Raw genomic sequence first — 27,362 nt, forward strand, 5'->3', positions numbered from 1 at the left:
CGCACTGCACACATTTCACAGGAGGCTTGATGGATAGAACAGTGCTGAGTGTAACAATGCGGAAGTCAAAGAAGGAAAGTCATCCTGCACTTGGGGGTGCCATGTTCGGCACCCCCAAGTGATTGTATTTACTTACCTGAAACCCCGGGTCAGTGCTCCTATCAGCAGAAAACTTCCCCCGGCCCAGGGTTATACCAGTGAGCACCACGGAGCGATCCTCTTCTGGCTTCTTCTTGCTTCAAATTTCCCCGGGGAAATGCAGCTGTGCGAAGAAAGCGGAAGACTGAAGAGAAGCGATCCGTGGTGCTCATTGGTATAACCCTGGGCCAGTGCAGTTTCAGGTAAGTCAGTTAAGTCAATACAATTACTTGGGGGTGCCTAACATTTGGCACCCACAAGTGTAGGATGACTTTCCTTCTCCTTTAAAGCAAGTACCTTTAATGAATGGGATTTTTCAGTACAAACTTGTGCAACCGAAGTAGCGCATTCCAGTAGTAAACAACCCCTATAATGTTCATTTATGTATTTACAAAATATCATGTCATCTTTAGAAAAACATTTTTTTTTTTTTAGAAACGCCTTTCATTTCTTTTATTTTTGGGGGTCAGATCATGAATATGCATAAAATAAGACTTCCCTGACCTTGTGAGGATTTGTTGTTAGATAAGGGAACGTTGTGTCATACTTACCTTCATTTTCTTTCTTGGTGAATTCCATGTCAGAAGTTATCCCTGGTTATGAAGCTTCCTCTTTTAACATTTTCAAAAGGCCAAGCATCCAAACACACACTTCTTTATAACAAGCAAATTTTGTCTTATATGAAGTTCACCAGGAAAGAATGATTCAGCTGAGACTTTTGGAGACGCGAAAGGAACACACAAGGCTCTGAGAGATGCTAAATAATGTAGGCAAAACACTAGACAAGTTGGCCTTTAAAGTGTCATGTCTGAAGATGCTAATGCAAAAAATGATTGAAAAATGTGTGTTGTTTATTCCATAAGGTAGTGTGACAGAAAGCCTCAGGGACTTCATGGACCTGCTATATAATGTTTGAATGCACCCTATATTAACTAGGAAAGCTTCTTCCTGGTAGATCATAAGATTTATTGATGGGTACTCTGATAACAGCCAGAAGTTGTCAACATGGAAGCCAGATTTATCAAAGATGAAGTTCCGCCACTAGAGTGAAATTCCGCAGCTCTCAATTCATTTCTATGGGATTTTGAAAGGTGTATTTATCAATGGGCGAATGTGAAAGTTTACCCTTTGATAAATACGCATTTAAAAATTCCATAGAAATGAATGGAGAGTGGCGGAATTTCACTCTAGTGGCAGAACTTCACTTTTAACTTCACTCTTTGATAAATATACCCCATAGAGCAAACCACATCTAGAGAAACCATTGCTTTAAGTCCATCCTGATGTACTGAAGAGTCTCCATTTTAAAATGACTGACCTGCAAAAACTTAAAAGCTTTCTTCTAACACTTCCTGACATTTCAAAGACCCCTTTACCTCTGTTCTTGGAGCACTAAAAAGGCAGGGGCCTATTTTTTTTTTTTTTTAATTAGTCAAATATGCCTCCTCTGCATCTACTGGATGTGAGGTTATGGGTACAATCTAGAGTTATCACTTTTCTGTAAAATACCTTCTTTAGCTATTGTTACCTTTTCTCTGTAAAAAGGATTGCTGCACTAAGGACTTTTACTCCTTAGAAAATGAATGTGTTCAAATGATAAAGACACTTGTGGCAATTTGACACCTTTATCAACTTTGACAAATGTGTCATTTCACTTAAAATGTCAGGAATCTTTTGCTACAGTGAATACAAAAGATATCAAACTGTTGGAAATAATTTTGCACCACTGCTGCATTCCTTCAAAATTTTTTTTTTTCAGGTGGGCACTGGTCATTTTAAAACGGACATCACATCTCACCCATTAGGAAACTTGGTGTCGTTACCTCACACACACCTCTCTCTCTGAGTGCTGGGAGAAATCAACATCAGTTATGGTGTGGCTAGGAAGGTTATCGTTTTGATTCCAGGCTTTAGGAAACCTTTTAAAAGAAGTAACAGGCAAAAACATACCCCTATATGTGAGCTAAAAATCTGAAATTGATTGAAGTCTAGCAAATAATCTCTGGAATTGTTTCTAGGGCAAGTCATTTTCTCAGCTCAACTCATGACATCTCTGGAGTCATCCTAGTAAATTCCTAGTGTCTTTCTTCCCATTATTTGCAGTGATTAAGGGAGTTACTCCAGAAACGCGTCAGGTGATGTTGGTCAGTGACCTGTTGGAATAAACCACCTTTTTATCTAACCAGAGTGCCACCTTTTCATTTTTTGTGCTACTATGTGGAAATAATATTGTTTACTTATGTAATAATATCAGGTTATTATCATACTTACAAACGCATGCCATTTTCACGTACAACACAAACAACAAATTTGGAAAGAAAAAATTCAAAAAGATTTTTTTTAAAAATTGGAACTACGAATATGTAGTGCGATACTGTAAACTGTATATTAAAAGCAAGCCATTGTTATTTATAAAGCCTGATTTTGATTTGCGAACCGGCATCACAAAGACAGCCTTTACGGAAGGACCCTTGCCCTCTTTCAAGGCACTTCCTGAAGGTTCACTCTAGCTTATCCGTCTAACGTAATGAAAAGCATTTGATTGACATCCATATTGGCCAATAACACAGTAGCTTGGGCGGGTTTTTAATTCGTTGACTTGGCTACCATTGGTCAACAGGGCCAGTGATGCAAAGAGCAAAGTGAGGCTGCGTTGCGCTGCACAGCCATGCTCTACACAGCCGGGACCAGCTCATAAAGGGTCAACAGCGGCCGGCACCCGGACCGAGTGACGTCACAGGTGAGACGGAACGTTGACGTCAATGAGTGGGGTCACAGGTGAGACTAGAGGGAGGGGAGGAATGACCTCACATCTCCGGTGTTTATACACACCCACGTACGTAAATGTAGTACACAGAGATGTGGGATATTACGTGTGCAAAGACAGCAACTAAATGTCTATTAATCGAAGATGAGACTAGTATGTGCTCATTGTGCTTTACATGAATGACACGGGAATGCTTGGAAAGTAAAATCTGATGTATATATGCAAACCGTCTTTTGTCTCTTAAGGCGAGTTTCATTCACAAGGTATCCCGGATAGACTCATTCTGTGCAGGTTATATACTACCCATTGTGTGCTTCTTCTTGTCTTAGGAGATACATTGCTGCTCAGCGGTTTGCACATTTTCGAATAGAAACAGAAGAAAATAAATTAAAATCACGCAGTTGCATATTTATTATGCCCCTATGGCTTTAAATCCCTACAATTGCTAACAGCTTTTGTCTTGGGGCAGGTTCTCAATTTTTAGGCCACAAATCTCTATGTTTTAGGGTAGGACTCCACAAACGATTTTGTCGTGATCTGACGCACTGCAACAAAACGCAGCGTCTGTATCCGACAGTCGTGTAGGATCAACGCTGCAACACCATGCGACAATTCTATCTCTTACCTTATTTATGACGCATCGCGTCGGATCGCGACAAAAACGTTTGTGGAGTCCTACCCTTACTCCACTCATTAACATTAAATTGGCCAATATATATTCACAAAGTACCAGTTGACCTTTGCTGATTGTTTAAAATCTTCTGAATAATGTTTTCAATAGGTCAGGATGAATAAACCTCAAATACACAAATAACGCAAAGGCCAGGGAGGGCAGAATTGAAGTAGTTTCATTTTGGTTTTGCTGATATTATATTCCACTCTATATGCCCTTTTTTTTCCTTTTGTTCGGACAGTCTAGTAAAAGTCACTACTTCTCCAGGCCCGTTAATCAGTTAGTTTCTGCTATATTGTTTCAGGAGCCAAGCCAGTTATTGTTGTTTATTTGCTGGCATGTGGGAATTCATTTTCTGGTACATTGATGAATTTCGATCATAAGCACCCGTGAGATTATTTTTTTACAACTCTATGAGGACTATAATTTTTTTGTTTTTTGAGGTTTTTGAACTATTTATTTGTTTTAGTACCTCTCCAAATTGAAATTTTAGCAGTTATCTGGTTGCTAAGATCCAGTGTACCCTAGCACCTGATATTCTTGCTGCTGGGATCAGTGACTTGAAGTGATTTGAAAAGCTGCAAAGGCACAAGAGGAAAGCGAAATCACAAAAAGAATTTCGAATACAAAAAGATCAATTGAAACATTGCTATGAATAGCTAGGAAATGATTGTGTTCTAGAATTTTGCTATGGAATTCTGTAACATTAAAAGGTTTATTTAAGGCTTAAGTAAACTTCAGAAGTGTTCTGCCTTTAATATCTTGGTTTTTTTAATCCTAAACCACATTCATACACAGTGCATTACCAACAATGCAATCTTTAATGCTGAATAAGGCATGCACATGCATCAGTGAGTGCTAGGTCTGGAAATGATGCATTCCATTGAGGCAGTGATAGGGTAAATGGTTTTCTTGTACCCAGTGCTGGAAATGGGTAGGGATGAACTGGATGCTATCCCTTCACTTCTTTATTTCTGTCAAATAGCGTCCCCTCAGTGGGGATGCAAGAGTTTTGATTCCAGGGAACTTTCTTTTTTTCCTCTCTACTTCTGCATGCAAATAAAATGCAGAGGTAAAACGTAATATAGTTAAATATATAGAGGATAAAAGGAGAAGATAAAAATAGCTGGGAGAGAAGTAGAAAAGATAGAGAAGTGTTAAACAGATAAAGAAGGTGAAGGCATCAGAGAGGGCATTAAACAGCAGCAGATTAAGGAATAGTAAGAGAATGATATATATGAACTAATCTTGGGTAAAAAAAGCCCTTTAACTTTAGTGTCAGCAATTTAGATGCTTTATTGCTGGCAGGAGTTAAAGGGGTGCTTCACCTTTACGTTAACTTTTAGTATGTTATACAATGGCCAATTCTAATCAACATTTCAATTGGTCTTCATTATTTATTTTCTATACATTATTTATTATTTGCCTTTTTCTTCTGACTCTTTCGTGCTTTCAAAAGGGGGTCACTGACCCCATTTAAAAACAAATGCTCTGTAAGGCTACAAATGTATTGTCATTGCTACTTTTTATTACTCATCTTTCTATTTAGGCCCTCTTCTAATTATAGTCCAGTCTGTTATTCAAATCAATGCATGGTTGCTAGGACACTAGCAACCAGATTACTGAAATTGCAAACTGGAGATCTGCTGAATAAAAAGCTAAATACGTCAAAAACCACAAATAATAAAACATTAAAACCAATTGCAAATTGTCTCAGAATATCCCTCTCTACATCATACTAACAGTTAACTCAAATGTGAACCACCCCTTTAACATAATGCTCAGTACCTATTATTCTAATTGCGTGTCAGCAAGCACAAATAAAACTTGTACCAGCAGTGTTATTTCGGAGCATTTCAGTGTAGTTCAATACTAGTCATCATCCAGATACTGCAATTCTTAGCAGAATTGTCTAATGCAGTTATTATTTGGAACAGGTAGAGACAGAAATAACTTGCTTTCCTCTACTTTCCACTTATTGCCACTGCATGTCCTACTATAGATTGTGCTGCTGTTCTGTCACTTTTTAGCTTTTAAGGAGATGTCCACCCATGTCTTTTGTATAATGAAAATGATGTTATAAGAAACTTCACAGTATACATAAAAGGGGTGGATCACCTTCAGGCTAACTTTTAGTATGTTATAGAATGGCCTGTAATGAACAACTTTTAAATTGGTCCCCATTATTTATGTATTTATTTTAATAATTTTTGTCTTCCTGTTCTAATTTAATGTTTGTTACCTGTTATTACTTATCTTTCTATATCGGCTCTCCTGTATTAGTATTCCTATCTCTCTTTCAATCCACTTCCTGGTTGCTAAGTTAAATTGGACACTAGCAAACAGATAAATTTCAAACTGGATAAGTGCTGCCCAAAAAGCTAAATAATTTGAAAACCACAAATAAAAAATGAAGACCAAGTGCAAATAGTCTCAGAATAGCTCTCTTCATCATAAATTAAGTTAATTTAAAGGTTAACCACCCCTTAAAGCAAATATGTCAGTGTAATTAACGATATTTGAAGTGTATTTGCTATTGAAAGTAGTTTACACACTCTTGGTCTAATTCTTCAAACAGTGTAGCAAAAGCCAGCTAATTAACAGGCTGGGGAAAAACGGACTCCTGCTACGTTGTTTCAAAAGTAATAGCCTGACAGAACCCCTGTTGCCAGGTGGAAATGACAGCCATGTTCCAGCAATATGTACTATTGGTGGAATGCAAATCTAGCTGCCTACGGCATGATTCTTACTTTGCTTCATGGCAGTGGTGAAGTTCACTGTGTTTATACTTATTTGTAAGCTCCAGTGGTGCAGAGACTGTTGTGTAAAACATTGCTCTTCATACAGTGCCGTAACTAGAGGGGGGCGGGCCCTGGTGCGTGACGCACAGCCGGGCCCCGCCCCCCCCTACATACACGACGGCTGTCACTGGTGAGCGGGCTGCCGGGAGGCCCTGAGGGGGTGCGGACCCTGGTTCGCTTGCACCCCCTGCTCGCCCGGTAGTTCCGCCACTGTCTTCATAATTAGAGTTTCCACATGGCCAGTATTTTATTGGCCTGGCCGGTATTTTACTGGCCTGGCCAGTAAAAATTATGCTTGATGCCAATGTTATTAATGGGAAAAAACAGCAAGAATATAGGAAGGCCAGTATTTTTTTTCCAGAAAAGATGGCAATCCTAGAATAAAAGGATATGGTTATGATAACCCTAGCCTGATATCATAGCTTAATGCTAATTTGCTATGGTTACTGCGCTACAATGATTCTTAATACTAGTAAACATTTCTGTAGAACACATTTTTTGGTTTTCTATAAAAAAAACGAATGTTGAATCACAAAAGGAGAAATGCAATGATTTTTTTTTTATTGCTGTATGTAATAAACTTGTAGTGTTCCTTAGCATTTTGTTATGTAGTGAGGCATTAATTGGGAAAATCTATTGTCAGGCTTTCATGTCAGTAAGGCCAGGGGGTATATATTATTGGCTTTAATCCCTTAACCCAAGGAAGGATCCCTATGAAGCAGAAGCTCCCGCACTAGAGATTAGAGGGGCCTAAAATGTACTTTACATTTCTGATTGTTCTCTTAGATACGGTAGTGTAAATTTAATTTTCTAGAAATCAACAGTTCCATTTCTTAAGGCGGGCGTTCTCAACCGCGATTCTTCAGCTGTAGATGAACTACATGTTCCACAATCCCCCTGCTACGGTGAGGTATGTGCGACCAGGAATATCTGGAGAGCCCTTACCGGAGTCAATAGATGTTACTGTACATATAACTTTACGCTTACTTCAGGAACAGTGCTTTTCAGCGGGGTGTTTAATCAACCTGTCATTTCATTCATTGTGAAATTCTTAGGACCGGCTAAATCGAGGCAGGTTTTATCTTGCCTTGGAAACGGTTAGGCCTTTGCATTGTGGGAGTGGCGATTTGCTCAACCCAGTGCCTTTTTCTCATTGGTGGGCTCTAAAAGACGTGCGGCTGAACCAATGCGAGCTCGCGTCCGGCTTCCGGTTTGAGGGGGCGTGGCGTGTGAGGGTTAGATTGTTCAGTGTGTGTGTGTGTGTGTGTCTGTATGGGAGGAGATCTCGCTGTGCAGTAACATGTGTGTGTAGCCGGGAGATTGTAGTTGTGTTTCCTGCACGCCATATACTTGGAACCTGAATGGCAGGTAAGGGGCGTGCCTTTGTGAGCGGCAGTAGGGTCTAACTGGTAGGCACATGGACTGGGTGGCACTTTCATTTTGGGGGTAGAAGGGAATAGTGTGTTCATATATTTATGTTGTATCCTGGTGCTTGGGTAAGGAGGGAAGAAAGCATTCAAGTGTAGGCATTTGTATTTATGTATCTGAATCCAGGAACCCTAGTAATGCTGTTCTTTAGCCCATATTAAATACATACATACATATATATATATATATATATATATATATATATATAGCGCAAAGAAATACCGCACTCAACAGGCTCAGAGTAACTGATTTTAATAGAAAAACAAAAGAAATTCCAACGCTTCGATCAAATCTTAGTGATCTAACGCAATTATATATATATATAATTCCACTTGGCTTGTATTAAATATTTACCATTAATACACGTTAAAAGAGGAGTGGGAAGTCGTTTTGGGCTGCCTTGATTTATTTTATTTATATAAACCAGACTTCATCTTTGTGCAGAGGTATGGATGTGTGTACGATATACATTTTTTGTACTGTGTAACCCTCAGACAGGCCCGGACTGGCAATCTGTGGGTTATGGCAAATGCCAGAGGGGCTGCTTTAAGGTGCCATAGTAAGTCAGAATTTAGTGGGCTGGTGGGGGGCTGCTTGGGCCTCTGTGTACTTGAAATGCCAGGGCCTATTTTGACTCCCAGTCAGGACCTGCCCTCAGATATGCTCAACTTGTCACTCTCCAGTTCCACTCTCTCTTCCATCTTTAGCTGTGATGGGCAGCTGCAGGTTAAATATCCATTCTTTGAAAAGAAGCCTTGTGGCTTCCATCAATATCTGTTTTTATTTCACCAGCAAGATATGTGCTGCATTACAGTAATATTGCAGTAAGCAAGGGGGCTTACAGTAAATGAACAAATATGGGCAAAGGGGTCCTGCTTGCAAGATCTTACAAGTTATATGAATAAATTGTGGGGGGAAATATATGTTTGGTGAAAAAGTATGCACATATAAAATGAAAGAGAAAAGTATAACATGAGGATATTAAGGCTTTTTAACTTATAGTGTAATGGTACAGGAGGAAGAAAACAGCAAGCGAAAATGCCAGTGTTTTTGCACAGAGGGCCACCTGTCACCACTCCTTGTGTGTTAGCCAAGGCACATTCTCTTACATGATCTAATGAGCAGTGACACTGTTTGACAGTGGTGATCAAATCACATTCCATGTGTCATTATCTTTAAAAGCATTCTTAAATGTAGAAGTGGAAGTTCTAAAAGATGAGGATAAATTGAATAGCGTTGGAAATGCAGTGATACACATTACATGGACTGATAAACGCTGCTGAATCTGTCCTTGGTATGCTGCCACCCAATGGGCCTGCCGGACCAATATCTGGCTGAAAATCGGGCTGGATCAAAGACCGTATCTCTGCATCAATGGAGTTCTCGTTCCAATGACCTGCATACCTCCAATTATGATCTGATAGTTAGCCCAAGGGATCAGCCCATTGTTGCCCACCTCGCCAAAGGAGCAATTTTTCACATGTGTGGCCAGCTGCCTATACACTTAAAGATTTACTTTTTTTTGTCAAGGTTGACATTGACCACACACTGGGAAAATCTGGCTAATCCAATTGTTTGGCCCTGAGCCAGGGATTGGTTTATAATTTTGTCCTAGGCAGACTTATCATAAAAGTACCTATGTTCTTGCTCAGTGGGATTTTTTTCTCCTGCCAGATACTGGTTGGGCAGGCCCTCCAGTGTGCCTCATGCATGGGCCATAAAGTTGCCGACTCTGTCTGGAAGGTCAGCTTTTATCTGTCCGTGTATGACCACATTAAGATGGCATTGGGTTGAGCATGTATGTTATTAACTTATTAACTTACAGAGATACAGACACAAGAAATTAAGCTTTTTTTAAAATCTATCATAACATTGCTTTACATGCTATTTGTAATCTTGCCATAAAAGTATTTGCTCGATGCTTTTACATTACCTATCTGATTCCCATGTTCCTGTATGAGGGGGCTGTCATATTGTGCAGCAGGAATCTGTTAGCATTAGAAGTTATAACTGACAGGCTGAGAAGGGACAGTCAGGTTGGCAAAACAGTCACGTTTAGAAACTTCAAATAACATTACACAAAGCAGCCCTATTGGCAGAAAACGATCAACATAACCTTTAGGCAACTTTTAATGTACATTTATATTTTGAAGAGCAGTTTTAGTTTTTTAGTGTCAGTATCACTTTATGTAAGCTTTATCAGAAAGGTCTATATAAATACACCAGTAAACCCTCAAAGTAATGCTGATCTGAGTCCTCTGTCAAAAGAAACACAGCATTTCTTTCCTTCTATTGTGTATAAATGGGCTCCTCTCTCCCTCTCCTCTTCTCTCCCTCCTACCGTCCCTGCTGTAATCTGAGCCAAGAGCAATGAGTGCGCAGGGATAGACTCAGGCAGGAAGTGATGTCACACCAAGCTTATATGGCAGTTGCTATCCTAAAGAAACAGAGACCGCTTTTAGAGCTGTTTTCTCGGGTATGGTTAAGCATTCTGCATATAGCCTTATAGCTTGCACTATTGTGGCTCATCTATTGGCAATAAACTGCTTCGGTAGCTTTCCTTTTCCTTTAAGGCTCTTGGTGAAGGAGTTTTACAGGTAGATTACAGCCGGGAGTGTGTTTTTGATATTTGTGTGTTCTTTATTGGCCTTTTATTGCAGAAAGAATTAAGCGAAATAGCACAACATAAATTTTTTTCCACTGACCGTTTCTGCCAGATTCTGCCCAGTGAATGTACACTTGAGCAGCGGTTTCAGCCTGTATCTGGATTCTCTTCAACCTGTGCTAAGGTCCATCTTTCCCATTCCATTTGTGTTCAGTTACATGCTTGTCATCAATTCACTAAAAAAAAATTACTAAATAAGGCAGAATAAAGAGATAAAGAACAGTGACAGGTGAAGAGGGTGTTTTTCTGCTGCTGTTCTCTGCCTGAGGGCGGCAGTGGACAGAACATCCATTTGCCAAGGCCTATGGCTTAAAATGAGAGATGTATAGTAGTGAAAGCCTGTGATTTATGCACATGGGTGGCATTCCACTTTAAGAATACCTAAAGAAAAAAAAAAATTGTCTGTCATTGCTCTCCGTTTTTGCATGACAATATGCTACAGGTGTAGAATCCCTTGTGTGGAAACTGTTATCCAGAAAGCTCCCAATTACTGGGAAGGCCATCTCCCATAGACTCCATTTTAATCAAATAGTTAAAAGTATTTCCCTTTTCTCTGTATTAATAAAACAGTACCTTGCACTTGATCCCAAGTAGGATATAATTAATCTTTATTGAAGGCAAACCTATTGGGTTAATGTTGTGTTTTTTTTTTAGCACACTTAACGTATGGGGATCAAAATTACTGGAAGATCCCTTATCCATAAAAACCCAGGTCCAGAGAATTCTGGATAATAGGTACGATAACTGTATTTAATTTGTTATACAGGCATGGGATTCGTTATCTAATAAGCTCCTAATTATTGAAAGGTTGTCTCCCTTAGATTCCATTTTATCCAGATAATCAACATTTTAAAAAATGATTTCCTTTTTCTCTCTAAACATAAAACAGTACCTTTTACTTGATCATAACTAATATATAATTAATCCTTATTGGAAGCAGAACCAGTCTATTGGGTTTATTTAATGTTTACATGATTTTCTAGTAGACTTAAAGGAGAAGGAAAGCCCCAGGGCGCAAAACCCCTCCCCCCCTCCCCTGTGTTGCCCCCCTCCCTCCTCCCCCCTGGCCTACCTGTCCCCCTGGGCAAATGCCCCTAACTTGTTACTCACCCCTCTGCGCAGGTCCTGTCCACGGAGTTCGCAGTCGCCATCTTCTCCCACGCGCGTCTTCTTCCTGCTCTGACCGGCGTCTTCTGGCGCATGCGCAGTAGGAACAGGTACCGGTACAGCTCTATTGCGCATGCGCCGAATGTCATGAAGTTTTCCGATTTCACTTCGTGACATTCGGCGCATGCGCAATAGAGCTGTACCGGTACCTGTTCCTACTGCGCATGCGCCAGAAGACGCCGGTCAGAGCAGGAAGAAGACGCGCGTGGGAGAAGATGGCGACTGCGAACTCCGTGGACAGGACCTGCGCAGAGGGGTGAGTAACAAGTTAGGGGCATTTGCCCAGGGGGACAGGTAGGCCAGGAGGGAGGGGGGGCAACACAGGGGAGGGGGGGAGGGGTTTTGCGCCCTGGGGCTTTCCTTCTCCTTTAAGGCATGAAGATCCAAATTACAGAATGATCCATTATCCGGAAAACCCCAGGTCCCGGGCATTCTGGATAATGGGTCCCATACCCGTATATCAATTAAATCTCTATATTAGTTGTAACCACTGGATAGGTAGGCCCATTTATCCACTGAACACAGTACTGCTTTTGTGCCAGCTTTCTAATGTATCTGATTGGTGCATGTACCAACCATTTGTGCTTCAGCAGTGATGGAGCAAGGAACTAAACTCAGAAGAGCTCAACCCTGACCCGCCGGCGGGCCGAAGATTTTGTGCAGGAGTCAGGCTGAATCCGGGGATTGTCACTGACTCTGTAAACTGTTTTAATTTGATACATCATCTGATACATTTCTTCTGCCTGCTGATTTATTTGTTACATAGTTCATACATCTATGAGCTGCATCTGTAGAAAGTTATCAATTAATGTAGCAAATTATAACAGTTCAGAGTCTGCACTTGGATTACTAAACTGCTAGACCTAAACACCAAAGTGAGCAACATTAAAGTTGTTTTCTTCAATTTGAGAAAAATGGTCCACATTTCGAAGTAGAAAGCAATTGAACATTTTTGCAAGGTGAACAAATTTAAAGTAGTTTTCAGTTCAGTTCTTTTTATATAGATTTACAGTTATTTCGATTTCTGACCCTTTTTCTATTATTGAAGTTTAAAGTTGTTGTTTTTTTTTTACCTTCTTATGTCTTTCTAAAGCAGTCCTGGGAGGGGGTCACCAACTCTGTAAAACTTCTAAATTGATACATTAGCTGATACATTTCTTATCGTTGGTCTTGTAGAGCAGCATCCCTGGATTTCATTAAAGGCAACTGTTAAAATTGATACAATATTTGCTAATATTCCACAGAAGCTGCTGAGAACAAATCAACTAATTAGCAAATTGTAACAGTTCAGAATCTGTACCTGAATTACTGAGCTGTCAGAATGAAACACCAAAGGGTTACCTGCAAAAAAAGCAGACACCCTGTGGAATTAGGGGATGATTTTCAGGTGCGGGTATACCTGCGGGTCGTGTTGCGGGTCTCATCTAAATTTCTTATCTTATGTAATATTGTCTATATTTTACTCCTTTTAAAGTTTTACAAAACGTGTTTCTGTCCCCTTCACTTCCGGTTTGCAGCACCATCACTTCCTATTTCATGGTTGTCGGCGGGTTGCGGATAAGGCAGGTCCGGGTCGGGTAGTGGATCAAGTGGGCAAATATGTGGGCTGCGGGTTCGGGTCCGGTTGGGTTCTTAGAAGTTGGTTCCACGCAGGACTCTATGTTAAACTTTAATTTTGAAAAAAATGGAAATAAAAAATGTAAAGCAATTGAAAAGTAGTTATTTCTGAAGAACAATTTGAAAAAAACTCAACTGAAAAAAGTGTTTGGAAGGTCAACAGCACCTTTAAGCGATTCTAATAGAATCCTGTAAAAGCTGCAATTTTGAAATTAGGGATTTTGTAAAATAAAAGGGTTGGTCACCTTTAAATCTACTTTTAGTATGATGCAGACCGTGATATTCTAAGGCAATTTGGCACTCGTTTTCATTTTTTATTATTTGTGTTTTTTTGTTATGTAACTTTCTATTCAGCAGCCCTCCAGTTTGCAATTTCAAAAATCTGGTTGCTAGGGTCCAAATGACCCTAGCAACCATGTATTGATATGAATAAGTGAATGGAATATGAATAGGAGAGGGCCTTTAATGGAAAGATGAATAAAAAAAAAAAAAAAAAAAAGTAGCAATAACTAAATAAAAAGATCATTTGTTTTTGGATGGGGTAATTGATTCCCTTTTGAAAACTGGAAACATAAGGCAAATAATTAAAAAAATTAAGGCCAATGGAAAAATTACAGATAATTAGAGATTCTGTAACATACTAAAAGTTAACGTAAAGGAGAACGACCCCTTACATTTTTTTCAGTTACAGCAACCGGTGCCCCTAGCCAGCTGTGGCAGGCCCAGCTCCATTGTGTGTTGACTAAAGTGCTCCCCATTGCATTTTCTTCTCTTTACAGCAAAAGAGATTTAGAAAGGAATACACAGCGCATAACATGAGCTCACAGTGTGAGCTTGATTCCATTTGGATTGTACTACAGACCGGAGCTGAAAATGAGACTGAAACTAAGGAAAAGGGGAAAAAAAATCCCTATTGCTAATTTTTAAGGGTTAAGGGATTCTATCAGCATCTCTGAACGGAGTGTGTTGTCTTCATAGCCCCTTTAAAAATGTATAGATGTAAACTGAAGGGTGAATAAAACTGCTATAAATACTGATGTATGCTGACTAAAGTAGAATTAAAATAAAAGGTATGAAAAATGGTTTATTCAAAAAGTTACAGCTCCACAAACATTCTGCCGTTTAGCCATGTGATAGCCTGTTTTCATTGAGTTTATGAATAATTTTTTTAATGAGCGGCTGTGCATTTGTGTTTTACAAGTAGGCAACAGTGGAAGTTGCTGTATGAAACAGTGTCAGTCTATAGGCAGAAATAAAAGTTTAGTACAGTGTTCATCTGGTAGAGTAAATGATTTTGGGTGTGGTGAGCGCTGGTGCTTCATAGTAAATTTTACTGTGTGTGCAAACAAGTATTCTGTTGTGATCCAGAGATTGTACACTATATGAACTCCTATTAATAAACACTAATAAGGATACATCCACCCTTGCCTTCACTAACCTACTATATCCACATTTGTTGTCATGTTTTATTTTTCTGAGATTAGACTACAACCAGTGCATATTATAAATACATTTATTTGTCTCTCTGCAGGCTCCACATTTCGCATCTTCGAATTTATTGCTGCGATAGTGTCTGAATATCAATAGTTATTTGCCCTTTAACTCTGGGGAAGGCTACAAGCCTTCCCCTTTACCCACACTTAACAAACTAGACATGGCTGACCCTATCATGGACCTCTTTGATGATCCAAACCTATTTGGCCTTGACTCTCTTACTGGAGACTCCTTTGGACGGGATGGACCAGATACTATAGATGATGCTCTAGGCCTGGCTAATGTTTTGGGACCTTTGGAGCCGATCACAACAGACCGAATTGGCCTGCCTGGTGCTGATGCTGGCATTAATGGGAATAAGCATCATATAGCGTCACAAGTTCTCCCAGACAATACAGCTCTTGTATCAACCACTGAAATCATGCAGCCCTGTCAAACATCCACAAACCAGGAAACACTGAACCAAGGAAATCCCTTTATGGGTGCCTCAAATGCTGGAACAGGAGCCCCAAAAATTATGATTCTGAAAGCTCCTGCTGGAATGACAGTTGGTGCATGTCCTGTAACTCAGATACAAACTCTGACACCTCATCAAACAGCTAATGGTGGCAAAGTGACATTTGCTAAGGTGCTTACAGGAACTCCATTACGTCCAGGGGTCTCCATTGTATCTGGAAACACTGTCCTTGCCAAAATGCCAAGCACTGGAGTTGCAGGCCAGGTAGGGGCAGTGAGACCTGTCCGTCAGCTTGTGCTTCAACCAATGCGTGCCTCCACGGCCCCAGGAAGCTCAGATAATCTAGGGATCAAGCCAGCAGTCACATTAACATCGACACCTCAACAGGTTCGTTCATATGCAGTACATTTTTATAATCTATTTTTAGTTAAATATGTAATTTTTATTCCACTAGCACAGTCACCTAGGTTTTTTTTTTCTTTTGTGTGAGGGTAAAAGTCTATAAAATCCAAAAATTGTGTCTTCTCCTGTCATGGCTTTTTGAAACGTCTCAATGTGCACTTTGGTGTTTTATTGCCCCATTCTCTATTTCATTCTCAAGTCTGTCTTTTCCTTTGCTTTAATACTACAAGTTTTTGAGTGGCTTATGCCACATTTTTTTCACAAATTCACTCTCATAGCATTTCTTTACTATTTGTTTTTCATGTCTATTCCTTACATAGGCAAAAATGTGTTCGTGTTTTGAAGTTACTGTATACGAACATCTGCAGTATTTTATATTTTGTGTTCTTGTATATTTTTGTGTTTTGTGTGGGAAACTCCCACTTACTGGTAGCTGAAGGAACCACACTTTATTTAAAGATTTGTTTTTTTTTAGCATAAGGAAAACTGTAACCCATCTGAGGTCTCAGAGGCTCCTTACTGGGTGCCTCTAGTAACACCTGTTTTTTTTGGCTCTCTGACTATAGAAAAACTATGTTGTGCAGGCGGCTTCATTTTGTGCTTGAATACGGCATATAGGCATATTGTACATTCTTACAGTGTAAATTTAAGGGCATCTTCCAAAAAATTAGAACAGGTATGGGACCTGTTATCCAAAATGCTGGGGACCTGGGGTTTTACAGATGACGGATCTCTCTCTGTCATTTGGATCTTCGTACCTTGTCTACTAGAAAATCATTTAAACCTTAAATAAACCAAACGAGCTGGTTTACTTCCAATAAGGATTAATTATATCTTAGTTTGCATTAAGTACAAGGTACTGTTTTATTACTATTACAGATAAAAAAATTTTTTAAAAAAATTTGGATTATTTGATTAAAATAGAGTCTGAGAGATAGCCTTCTCATAATTTGGAGCTTTCTGAATAACTGGCTTCCAGATAACCGTTCCAATACTTGTAGCACTACTTGCACTGAGTGTCCATTTTACTTTAATCCCCTTTTTTTCCATCTGTACTCTGCATTTTACAATCCTCCCTTACCAACTTTTAACCCTCCTGTATTCTTTCATGGACCACTGATACAATAGTTTGCCCCCCCCCCCCGTACAGGCCATTTGGAAGAATACCGCATCAGCGCACCAACGCGGCCCTTGACTATTGGGCTTTTCAAACTGGCCGATAAGATATCTAGAAATTTTTTTCATCCAGAATTCTGCCAAATCAGCCTAATGGTGTCGAATCAACAACTTAAATCTGTCTGTGTATAACCTGCTTTACGTAGACACACTGGATGGGAGCAGGTTTTGTAATAAAATGGGCACATTGATGGAAGGATCTGAAAAGTAGTCTGGAATCTTAGGTTTTGCTGTGTTTTTGTTGGATGTGTGTTTGTTAATGCTAAGGGTGTTTTTGTAAGAATTTTTAAGGGGGTTATTTATTAAAGGTCGAGCTGTTTTCACGAAAATTTCTAGGTTTTCGAGGGTAGTTTCACTAAAAAAAACTCGAGGGGGGGGGGTCTTGCATATTTTGCAATTTATTATGCCCCAAAGTTGCGAAAAGCCCGAATCCAAAAGTACTCCAACTAAAACCTGTCAACCATTTAAAGATGTTTTTTTGCCTCATGATTTTTCTTTTTTTTTCTCTCTGGTTTGCACTCAAAAAATTTGAGGTATTCAAGGTTTTTTTTAGCCTATAAACTCAATAGATTTTAGGTATTCAAGTTTTTTTTCCAATTGCATTCAATCACGTTTTTTTCATAAATAAGCAAATGTTCCATTTGTGAGTTTATTTGAGGTAGAAAAAAACTTGACAAACTGGACCTTTGATAAATAACCCCCTCAGAGTGTGTTATAACATAGGATCTTTCTGCTCTGCAATTGTGATTTTATTCATTTTTTTTTATCACTTGTTTCTACAAGGGGGACCCTAAAAGGATTACTCTTGTCCTACAACAGCCTCCACAAGCTGGGGCAACTGCACCACTGGGGCAGCGACATGTTGTTCTGGGTGGGCTTCCAGGAAAGATTGTCCTTCAGGGAAACCAACTGGCAGCTCTCACACAAGCTAAAACCCCTCAAGGTCAACAAGCTAAAATAGTCACAATCCAGCTGCAAGTCCAGCAGCAGCCTGGGGCTGCAGGTCAGATTCCCCAAAAGTTTCAGATTGTACAACAAGCACAAGGGGGTATAGCGATTGCTCCCAGTGGACAACAAACACATGTGCTTAATCAGCAAGGAGTTCAGAGGTTTTCAGTTCCCCTCAAAGTTATCCTGCAACCACAGGTTAGTAACTTCTAGAACAACTGCTTCTATGCCAAGGACACAGACAGACTTCTAGTGGCCATAAGTATTATACATAAAGGAGCTAAATCTGTCTTCCCTGCCATCCTTTCTATGATCAGAAGGATTTCTTGTGCATAGCAAAAACCTAAACCCTTTCTAAACAAATGCTAAAGTTAAAATATTCACTGTTAATACATATATTTATTATATAATGATGACCTCCATTGTAAGACTAGGACCTTTATCTAGGTTATTAATAAATAGGTGTTCAGGTTTGTGTATCCCATTGACAGTGTCCTTCCTTTGCCGTGATCCAATTATATTTCTACTGTCTTTAGGAGGAGTGGTAAAATGTGTGGTGATGACCCACCTAACTTAAAGATATATAGAAATGCATTTTAGAGGAGATGTTCAAAATGCCTTTTTTTATTGCTATCTTCTCTCACAGGCTGGTTGCTCTCAGGGTACCACACAGGGCCTGTCAGTTGTGAAAGTTTTAAATGCAAATGAAGTTGCCAATTTGACTGCAAGTCAAACCGTGGTTAAAGCTGCATCCGCTGGAGGTGAGTTATAGGCAGCAGTTGACCAAAACCGTACCAATATTAGCCTTTATTAGCTACTAAAAGGAGGAAAAATTATTATTATATTGATGTCACACTTTAATACATAGTGGATGGATATTTTCTATCATCTAATTAAAAATTGTAAAGGCTTAGTTACTTTTTATAAAATGCTAGAAGTAATTGGATCGATTAAGCAGAATACTTGGGACCTGGGGTTTTCCACGCAAGGGATATTTCCATAATTTGGATCACCATACCGTAAATCTGCTAAAAACATTGAAGTAAAACGGAATATGAATATGCTGCCCCAATAGGGACATACCTACAACATAGTTAGGTAATATTTTATTATTACAGAGGAAAATGAAATAATTTTTTAAATTAGAATAATTTGCTTAAAATGGACTATGGGGGAGATGGTCTTCCTATAATTTGAGCTTTCTGAATAACAAGTTTCCGGATAAGAAGTCCCATACCTGTACCACTCTCTGCTTCCAAACGTCATCTTTGTATTATTCTGTGTAGGTGGTGAATCCCGTAGGCAGGACAGCCAGAAGAAGCAAGAGAAAGCTAACCGTATTGTAGCTGAAGCTATTGCCAGGGCCCGAGCCAGAGGTGAACAGAATATACCTCGGGTCCTGAATGAGGATGAGCTTCCAAGTGTGAACCCTGAAGATGACGATGGAAGCAGACGGAAAAGGAAGAAGAAGAAAGGAGAGACTAGTGACAGGTCCAAGGATGAGAAACCTAAGAAGGTGAAAGGTAGTGGAAGCTCTAAGTCTAAGAGCAAAGGCAAACCAAGGTCAGTATTCTAGAAGATCAGTGTAATGTGAAAATACCTATTAAAGTAGTTATTTACTTTTAAAACACTTTTTTCAGGCGAGTTGTTTTTATTTACCAGAAATACTTTTTTTCAATTGCTTTCCATTATTTAATTTTGACTGCTTTAAAAGATATCCATATTGAGATTAACTGCCCTGCATTGTTTACACCTCACATTTGCAATTGGCTTTCATTTTTTATTATTTGTGTTTTTTGAGTGATTTAGCTTTTATTCAGCAGCTCTTCAATTTACATCTTAAGCAATCGGGTAACTAGGGTCCAAATTCCCCTAGCAACCATGCATTGATTTGAATAAGAGATTCTATCATGGGAAAACTGTTTTTTTTTTTTCTCAAAACGCAACATTTAATAGTGCTGCTCCAGCAGACTTCTGCACTGAATCCGTTTTTTAAAAGAGCAAACAGTTTTTTTTTGTTTTTTTTTATGTTTAATTTTGAAATCTGACATGGGGCTAGATATGTCAGTTTTCCAGGTGCCCTCAGTCATGTGACTTGTGCTCTAATAAACTTCAGTCACTCTGCACTGCAAGTTGAAGCAATTTCCCCCCTGCAGCCCATCGGCAGAACAATTGGAAGGTAACCACATTGCAGCTCTCTGACACAAGATAGACTCTCTCCCTGGTAGATAAAAGAACAGCACTCAATCCAAGTTCCACTGCTGATCCTTCAGTTACATTGAGTAGGAGTAACAATAGCCTGTCTAAAAGCAGTTCCATCATGAAGTGCTTGCTCTTTCTGAAAACATTTAGCCAGGCAAAATTACCCGAGATAGCTGCCTACACGCCAATATTACAACTAAAACAAGTCTACTTGTTGGATCAGGAATAAATTGTTATATGGTAGCGTGAATTATTTGCAGTGTAAACAGTGTAATTTAGAAATAAAAATAATGACAGAAACCCTTTAGCACAGGGGTGTCCAAACATTTTGCAACAAGGGCCAGATTTGGCGAGGTGAAAACACGTGGGGGCTGACCATTCAGCCTGACAGTCTTTGAACCATTAACATCATTTAACTCATTTAAACGAGGAATTGCTTAGCCATAGCAGAAATATTTGGGCACATTAGTGAAATGATCTGCCACTTGGTCTATGCTGCTGTCTGTGTGCTGAAGGTGTTAGCAATACACACGTACTGGAACGTAGTGACTGCATACTTGCCAGTACGTGTCTATTGCTAACACCTTCAGCATACAGGCAGCAGTATAGACCAATTGGCAGATCATTTCACTAATGTGCCTTAATATTGAGGCTACGTGATTCCTGATTGCACTGAACTGGGGGTCCACATTATTATTCATTTCACGATGGATGCTGAGGGGCGATGTAAATTTTAAAACGGGCCGCAATTGGCCCCCGGCTCTGACTTTTGGACTTTGCCTGCTTTAGCAGTTCAGGGATTCTGCTCAGCAGAGCCAAATATAATAACTGTATCAACTAATGTATCAGATTAGAACAGTGCCCCCCTCCCAGAGCTGCTTTAGAAAGACATAAGGTGAAAATTAATGTTACAAATAAACATAGACTGTAATTTTAAAAAAAAGGTAGTTGGTTTCAGTTTTATGAAGATGCATGTTTGTTTTTACTTTTATTATATAAAAGTCATTTTGATGATGTCCCAAACTTTTTTCATAGTATAGTTTACTCTTCCATTCTTTTTTGGCCTGGCTGCTAGCTTCCAAGTACATGGGGTTGTCATTTCTGTTGCATTAGTGCTGCTGTTCAGAGTTGCTCTTAATGGACATGTAAAGCCTACATTTTCTTCCCATGTATATAAGTTGGGCATATCTTCCCCACCCAAGCCACATCATTTGTACCTCCATTTGCCAGCACCATTACATTTTCCTAAAACAAATAGTAGCTTTCACCCAGCGGCCATTTTCAGTAACATCTGCAAACAATACATGTATGCTGTAAAGTTCATGCAATGCGGAATGCAGCTTTACACAGGCACAATGTACTTTGATAAAAAGTTCTGCTGGGGTTGAACCCTGTAATGGTTAAGCTAAGCTCAGTAGAGTTAGTTAGGAGAAACAGCTATAGTTTCTGTGGGAACCAGCAATGCTATCTCTTCATTGGCTGTGTGTTTAGTAATGTGAGCTGAGAAGAACTGAGCATGCCCATGAGCCAAAAGCCAAAGTAAATTCCTGAGGGAGGGGGCAGAGTGGGTTAGAGAAAGAGACGGATTTCTAAGTGATTAAGGGGATGCAGCAGCCTTACTGTTAACCTTTTAACAACCAGAATGCCAGGTATCTAAAGATTTCAAAGAGACTGTTCACTGATTACATTTTTGTGTATGTGGGGGGTTACATGTCCTTTAAAGCAGTGCTGAGGGTTAATTAAAGCTTGCACTTAACTTTTGTTTGGGGCTGTAGTTATGTAATCTCTTTATTACGTCAATTGGTTTTTTCAGCCTTTTTCAGTTTTTTGTTTACAAAAACATCGCTATTTAGTGAACGTGCATGCAATGCAATGAATAGGCAGGAGCAGAGATTCTCTTGTATTATTATATATATTTATAATTTTTTTTTTTTTTTTTTTTGATTTGTAAAGTACCTGCACTCGTACGCTGTTCAATGGTGGGTGCTCGGTCAAAGCGTAGTATACAAAGTTCATCGGCCAGCACTCCAACTGTTTTTCAAATGGTTTCATTCAAACATCACTTGTTATATGCACTTTAGGTTAAAGGAGAAGGAAAGCTACGGAGGCATTTTATTGCCAATAGATTAGCTGCAATAGTGCAAGCTAGAATGCTATATTTATTCTGTAGAATGTTTTACCATACCTGAGTAAAAAGCTCTAGAAACTCTTTTTGTTTAGGATAGGAGCTGCAGTGTTAACATGGTGTGACATCACTTCCTGCCTGAGTCTCTCCCTGCTCTGGGCTCAGATTACAGTAGAGAAGAGAGGGGGGTGGCGAAGAGGAGCAAACTGATCATGCTCTTGCCCAGGGCAATGAGGTTTAAGCTGAAGGCAGGAAGTCTGATATAGAAGCCCATGTGTACACAATAGAAGGAAAGAAATGCTGTGTTTCTTTTGACAGGGGACTCAGAGCAGCATTACTTTGGGGGTTTACTGATATATTTAGAGGTTTACTGATATATTTAGATAGACCTTTCTGATAAGACTAACTTAGTTTTAACCTTTCCTTCTCCTTTAACTGAAATAAAACCAAACAAAATGAGCACGCACTCCAGGAGCCAGTTTTTTAAAGTAAAAACGTAGTTTATTCCATTTCGCCATTTCGTTTTAGCGAAATACTTTAAAAAACTGGCTCCTGGAGTGCGTGCTCATTTTGTTTGGTTGCATCCTCGCCTTAAGCTACGGGTTCGGGGCGCAGCATCCGGGCCAGCTGTCATCCTCGGTGAGTGTGTTATAAGCTGATATTAATAATCTGCCACTGAATTTGTATCAATTGTTCCTGAAGATGACGGACCTGGGGTTTCACAACCAGGTCACTCTTCTTATCGGGTGAGCTGCAGTTCAAGTTCACTTTACAGCTAATTGCATAGTTCGGAGACACATGGTCCCGAACCAATTTTCATTTGATTAGTAATTTAAATCGTAAGGATTAGAGCCGACCATATATTTTAGGTTAGCTAAAATGAAATAATGTTTAGCAAACTTTGTTGGATAATGGTATATTTAACACTAGAAGATGGTAAGGCAGGGGACAGATCTAGGACTTCTGTGCTGTTAACCCTTAAAGGGCCTTGCAGCATTCTCATGGTGAACACAACAAGGTATAATCAATATTCTCTCTGCATATACTGTGCCATGTTGTATGGTAGCAGTCAATGCCAGAGCTGCTTCTTAAGTAAAAGTGAGTTGTATCAAATAGTTTGTTGTACTGGCAATTTCTCTAGGCCTCCCACTCATTTCAGCAATACCATTGCATGGCTTACCTTTCCAGGAAAGGGAATGAATAATGATATGCCCAGCTAACAACTGATGCTAGCTACTTCAGGTAGATCTGTGCTGGGTGACCTTTTCACCTGTGTATCCTAAGGGGCAGATTTATCAAGGGTTGAATTTTTAAACTCCCATCACCTCGAATTTTTTAACTTCTGGTGAATAGGCTGTATTCGATCGTTTAATTAGAATTCGATTCGAATTCGATCGAATATGATCCGAAGTATTTTTTAAAAAAAACTTCGAAGTCCACCAAATGACTCCAAATAGGACTCCTAAATCTAGGCGGTCCCCCATAGGCTAAAACAGCAATTCGGCAGGTTTTAGATGGTGAATAGTCAAAGTAAAATTTTTAAAGAGACCGTACATAAATTTCAGTATTCTAATTTTCAAATTTTTTTTCAAATTCAATTTGAATTTGAAACATTCTGTAGTCGAAGTACACTAAAATTACCTTGAAATTCGAATTTTTACTTCTACCCTTGATAAATCTGCCCCTAAGTGTCAAATATTCTGAATGCTGCACAGCTCAATTTCTGTGAGTAACAAAAAAAACAGTATATACGCTTTTCTGCAAATGTATTAATTTTTTGTCTACAGTACTATCACTCCTATTGTGGGTAAGAAAAGGAAGAGAAACCCATCTTCCGATAATTCTGATGCTGAGATGATCGCATCGCAGGCTTCTCCAGGAGAAGATGAAGACAGTGTTCAGGTATTCTTTAGTGTCCAAGTACAACTGCTTTCTACAGGTAGAATCTTTAATTTACTATGTGCTATGCATCTAACCGTAATTTACTATGTGCTATGCATCTAATTTGTGCTATGCTAATGAGTTAAAGATGACCTGTCATCCGAGACATAAAAATCTGTATAATGAAAGTCCTTTTCAAATTAAACATAAAATCCCAATTATGAAACAATTCATAGCTATTGCAAATGCATTTAAAAATCTCAGCTGTCAATCAAATATTGCTTGCCCCTCCTCTATGCTTTAGGCATAGAGGTGGGGCAGGCAATTACTTTCACTTTCTATTCAGCACTTCCTAGATATCACTGCTCTCCCCACATTCTCCCTCTCTCGTTACCATTTAATTGTGTAGCAAGTACATGGGGATGGACATCAGGTTCCTCATTCTGGTGCACAAACAAGATTCTGAGATAATACAAGGCTTGCCTTAATAACAGTGACCACAAAATTGCTCCTGCCTGCTTGCTATAATTATGAATCCCCAGACCGAAGGAAACACAATTCAAATAATTTATATAGTGTAATTAAATTTATTTTGCTTGAGTAACTTGATAAAAGAATTTGGCATATTTTTTTTTGGGTGACAGGTCCCCTTTAAGAGATGTTGCTTCTCTCTCTGCTCTGATCTGCTGCATGGGGGAATCTGAGAGGGATAGTACTGAACCCTCTACTGAGCACCAAATTTGAAGGAAAGTAGCAATTTTGGTTAACAGCTAGCTATTGTCAAAATAATTGTTTTGGCATTAGGGAATTGTTGAAGACAGAAAGGTGGACATCCCATTTATTAAAAGTAAGAGATTGAGCTGATACATCGTTTTACTTTCCTCAGAACACACTGCTTAAAGAATTATTTGAACTCATGACAAAAAGGGCACTATCTTATTAGAAAGTAAAGTTTCCCACTACTCCCAGAAAAGTACATGTTTATATTGTCATCAAGGCGGTATGATTTAGGACTTTAATAGGTAATGCTACTTGATCATTATACAGGTATGGGACCTGTTATCCAGAATGCTCGGGACCTGGAGTTTTCCAGATAACGGATCTTTCTGTAATTTGGGTCTTCATGCCTTAAGTCTACTAGAAATTAATTTAAACATTAAATTAACCAAATAGGCTGGTTTTGCTTCCAATAAGGATTAATTATATCTTAGTTGGGATCAAGTACAAGCTACTGTTTTATTATTACAGAGAAAAAGAAAATCATTTTTAAAAATTTGGATTATTTGGATAAAATGGAGTCTATGGGACTTCTGGATATCGGGTTTCCGGATAAGGGATCCTATGCCTGTACTAGCTCTATTGGATGAGCTCTTATACAAGGCAATATATACAAATTGTGGCATTCATAACATAAACCCTTTATGAAATGTAACAGAAAATATAGCATTTGTATTATGAATGATATTTTGTTTTTAGAAGAGACGTTCAAATCGGCAGGTGAAACGCAAGAAGTATACAGAGGACTTGGATATTAAAATAACAGATGATGAAGATGATGAGGAGGTAGATGTCACAGGACCTGTGAAAACAGAACATGTTCTGCTTCCTGAGCCCATGCTTATACCTGACAATGAGACAGCCCCTTCAATGCAGTTCTTTGTGGTAAGTGGCACTTGAATGTTTTGAGTTCAGCATGTAGTAATGGATCTATGCTTGAAATAGAGTGTTTAATAGATAATATTTAAGGGGTGGTAGAGAATGTGAAAAGGGGGCAAAGCTAAGCACTAAAATGGCTTCAAAATAGAGTGCATTGACACTATTCACAAGGGTACTTGCATCCCCAAATGGAATTGATGCCATTCACACACAAATGCACTGCAATTTGTGCACCGTTTTCCAAAGCAGACTAATTTGCTTCCATATTGGTGATTTACCTTGAAAAGTGCAACTGATGCTGCTTTTTGCACTGGAATCCTATGGGAAAAAATGCTGCTTTGATAAAATTGCAATTGTACTTTGTAAATTAATCATAATGTCCTAATGGCTGAAAATGATATGGAAATGGCAATTTCCCCTTTTTTAAATTTCAGGAGAACCCAAGTGAAGAAGATGCTGCTATTGTTGACAAAATACTTTCTATGCGCTTCGCTAAAAAAGAGGTATAGAATTAAAATCTCCCACTTTCATCATTCTAATTTATTCACTGAATTGAGAAAATTATAAATGCTTTGCTTTTAATTTATTGCTAACAGGCCCATGTCACTCCTCTTATTTCATGTAGCTTCCCACTGGAGAGTATTTTGAAATTGAAGAGTACTTTGTCAAATATAAAAATTAGTAAGTATTAATAGAAATATAATAATGTTGATATGTTTCTGTCAGCAATTGTGTGTGTGTGTGTAAATAAAGCACAAATAGTTACATATGTGATTTTAAGAGGAAAGCAAAAAAAATGTGACACAGTCTCCATTTTTCTTTGGGGGAAGGGGGTGGCAGAGAGCACACGAAAATGGCAAAATCACTAGTAAACATGAATCAACTTTATATCAGTAGCCTTTATTTCTTTAACCTTTTATTTATTCATTTGCTAAAAAGGCATCCAACCCTTTACTTGAAACTCTCTAAATGTATAGCAGTTTCAGTTGGAGAAGTCCACAACTTCATAGCACTCGCTGTATAAAAACATTTTTCTTCCTCTAATCGCGAGGGGTGCCCTAGAAAGGTCTGCTCGTGTGTTCCTTGTGCCTGTCATAGTGGAGCCCAACTCACAATCTATTCATAAGGTAAAATAGCAGCACACATCCTCCCAGGGAACAGAGGAACAATGTTGACAAAAGTGTCACAAATGTGGTAAGGTAAACAATTATCTGTTGAGCTTACCAGAGATCTGATACTTCAACCTGCAGCAATGCCTTGTACTGATTTTTTTTTATTTTTTTTAATGCCACTTTTTTATGTGCATTGTTTTAACTACACTGAAAGGTAGAAGGAACTGCAACACGAAAATTGTTGTTTGGCAGTAAACGCCTCCACCGTTTTAAGACACACACTGGAGAAATACAGCGCAGACATCAAATGTCAGTTCTTTTGTTCTTTTCAAATTCTTTTTCATTTTTGGACAACTTTAGTCAAGAACCCAGCTTGTAAAGATACCTATTAAATGCTTCCTTGTTTTCACAGAAGGGATCAGTGTCTGTAGCAGGCAATTCTCATGTGGCCAACGAATAGTCATTTTAAAGCTATTGGTAAATCTAGTTGCTATTGAAAGCACTATATCTTACAGTTTTCTGCACTCACTGCTGGTTCTGAATATTAAAACATTGTAGCAAAAGACAGCCCTCCTCCAGCCAGAATTACAATTCCTCAACGCCTTACATGTGTTTCACAGATTTACTAATGAACTGGATTCTGCAGCGTTCAA

The 27,362-nt window shown here is 39.0% G+C and overlaps 1 protein-coding gene across 4 annotated transcripts in view; it reads left to right on the forward strand.

The window, feature by feature from the left end:
- The first annotated feature begins 2,731 nt into the window (after positions 1-2,731).
- Positions 2,732-27,362, forward strand: part of chd8.L (chromodomain helicase DNA binding protein 8 L homeolog) — a 64,168-nt gene continuing 39,537 nt past the window's right edge. For 2 of the 4 annotated variants that reach the window (XM_018259805.2, XM_018259821.2), the window contains exons 1-9: positions 7,586-7,747; positions 14,788-15,594; positions 17,569-17,931; positions 18,380-18,494; positions 19,020-19,296; positions 23,848-23,962; positions 25,418-25,603; positions 26,032-26,100; positions 26,223-26,278. In XM_018259805.2, the coding sequence (XP_018115294.1) occupies positions 14,911-15,594; positions 17,569-17,931; positions 18,380-18,494; positions 19,020-19,296; positions 23,848-23,962; positions 25,418-25,603; positions 26,032-26,100; positions 26,223-26,278 (1,865 nt within the window). In that variant the 5' untranslated portion in view covers positions 7,586-7,747; positions 14,788-14,910. Of the gene's footprint in view, positions 2,917-7,585; positions 7,748-14,787; positions 15,595-17,568; positions 17,932-18,379; positions 18,495-19,019; positions 19,297-23,847; positions 23,963-25,417; positions 25,604-26,031; positions 26,101-26,222; positions 26,279-27,362 lie in introns of those variants that run through there. The other 2 variants (XM_018259819.2, XM_018259813.2) reach the window with 2 other exon arrangements.

Source organism: Xenopus laevis, chromosome 1L, assembly GCF_017654675.1.
Source record: "Xenopus laevis strain J_2021 chromosome 1L, Xenopus_laevis_v10.1, whole genome shotgun sequence".
Taxonomy (NCBI): Eukaryota; Metazoa; Chordata; class Amphibia; order Anura; family Pipidae; genus Xenopus; species Xenopus laevis.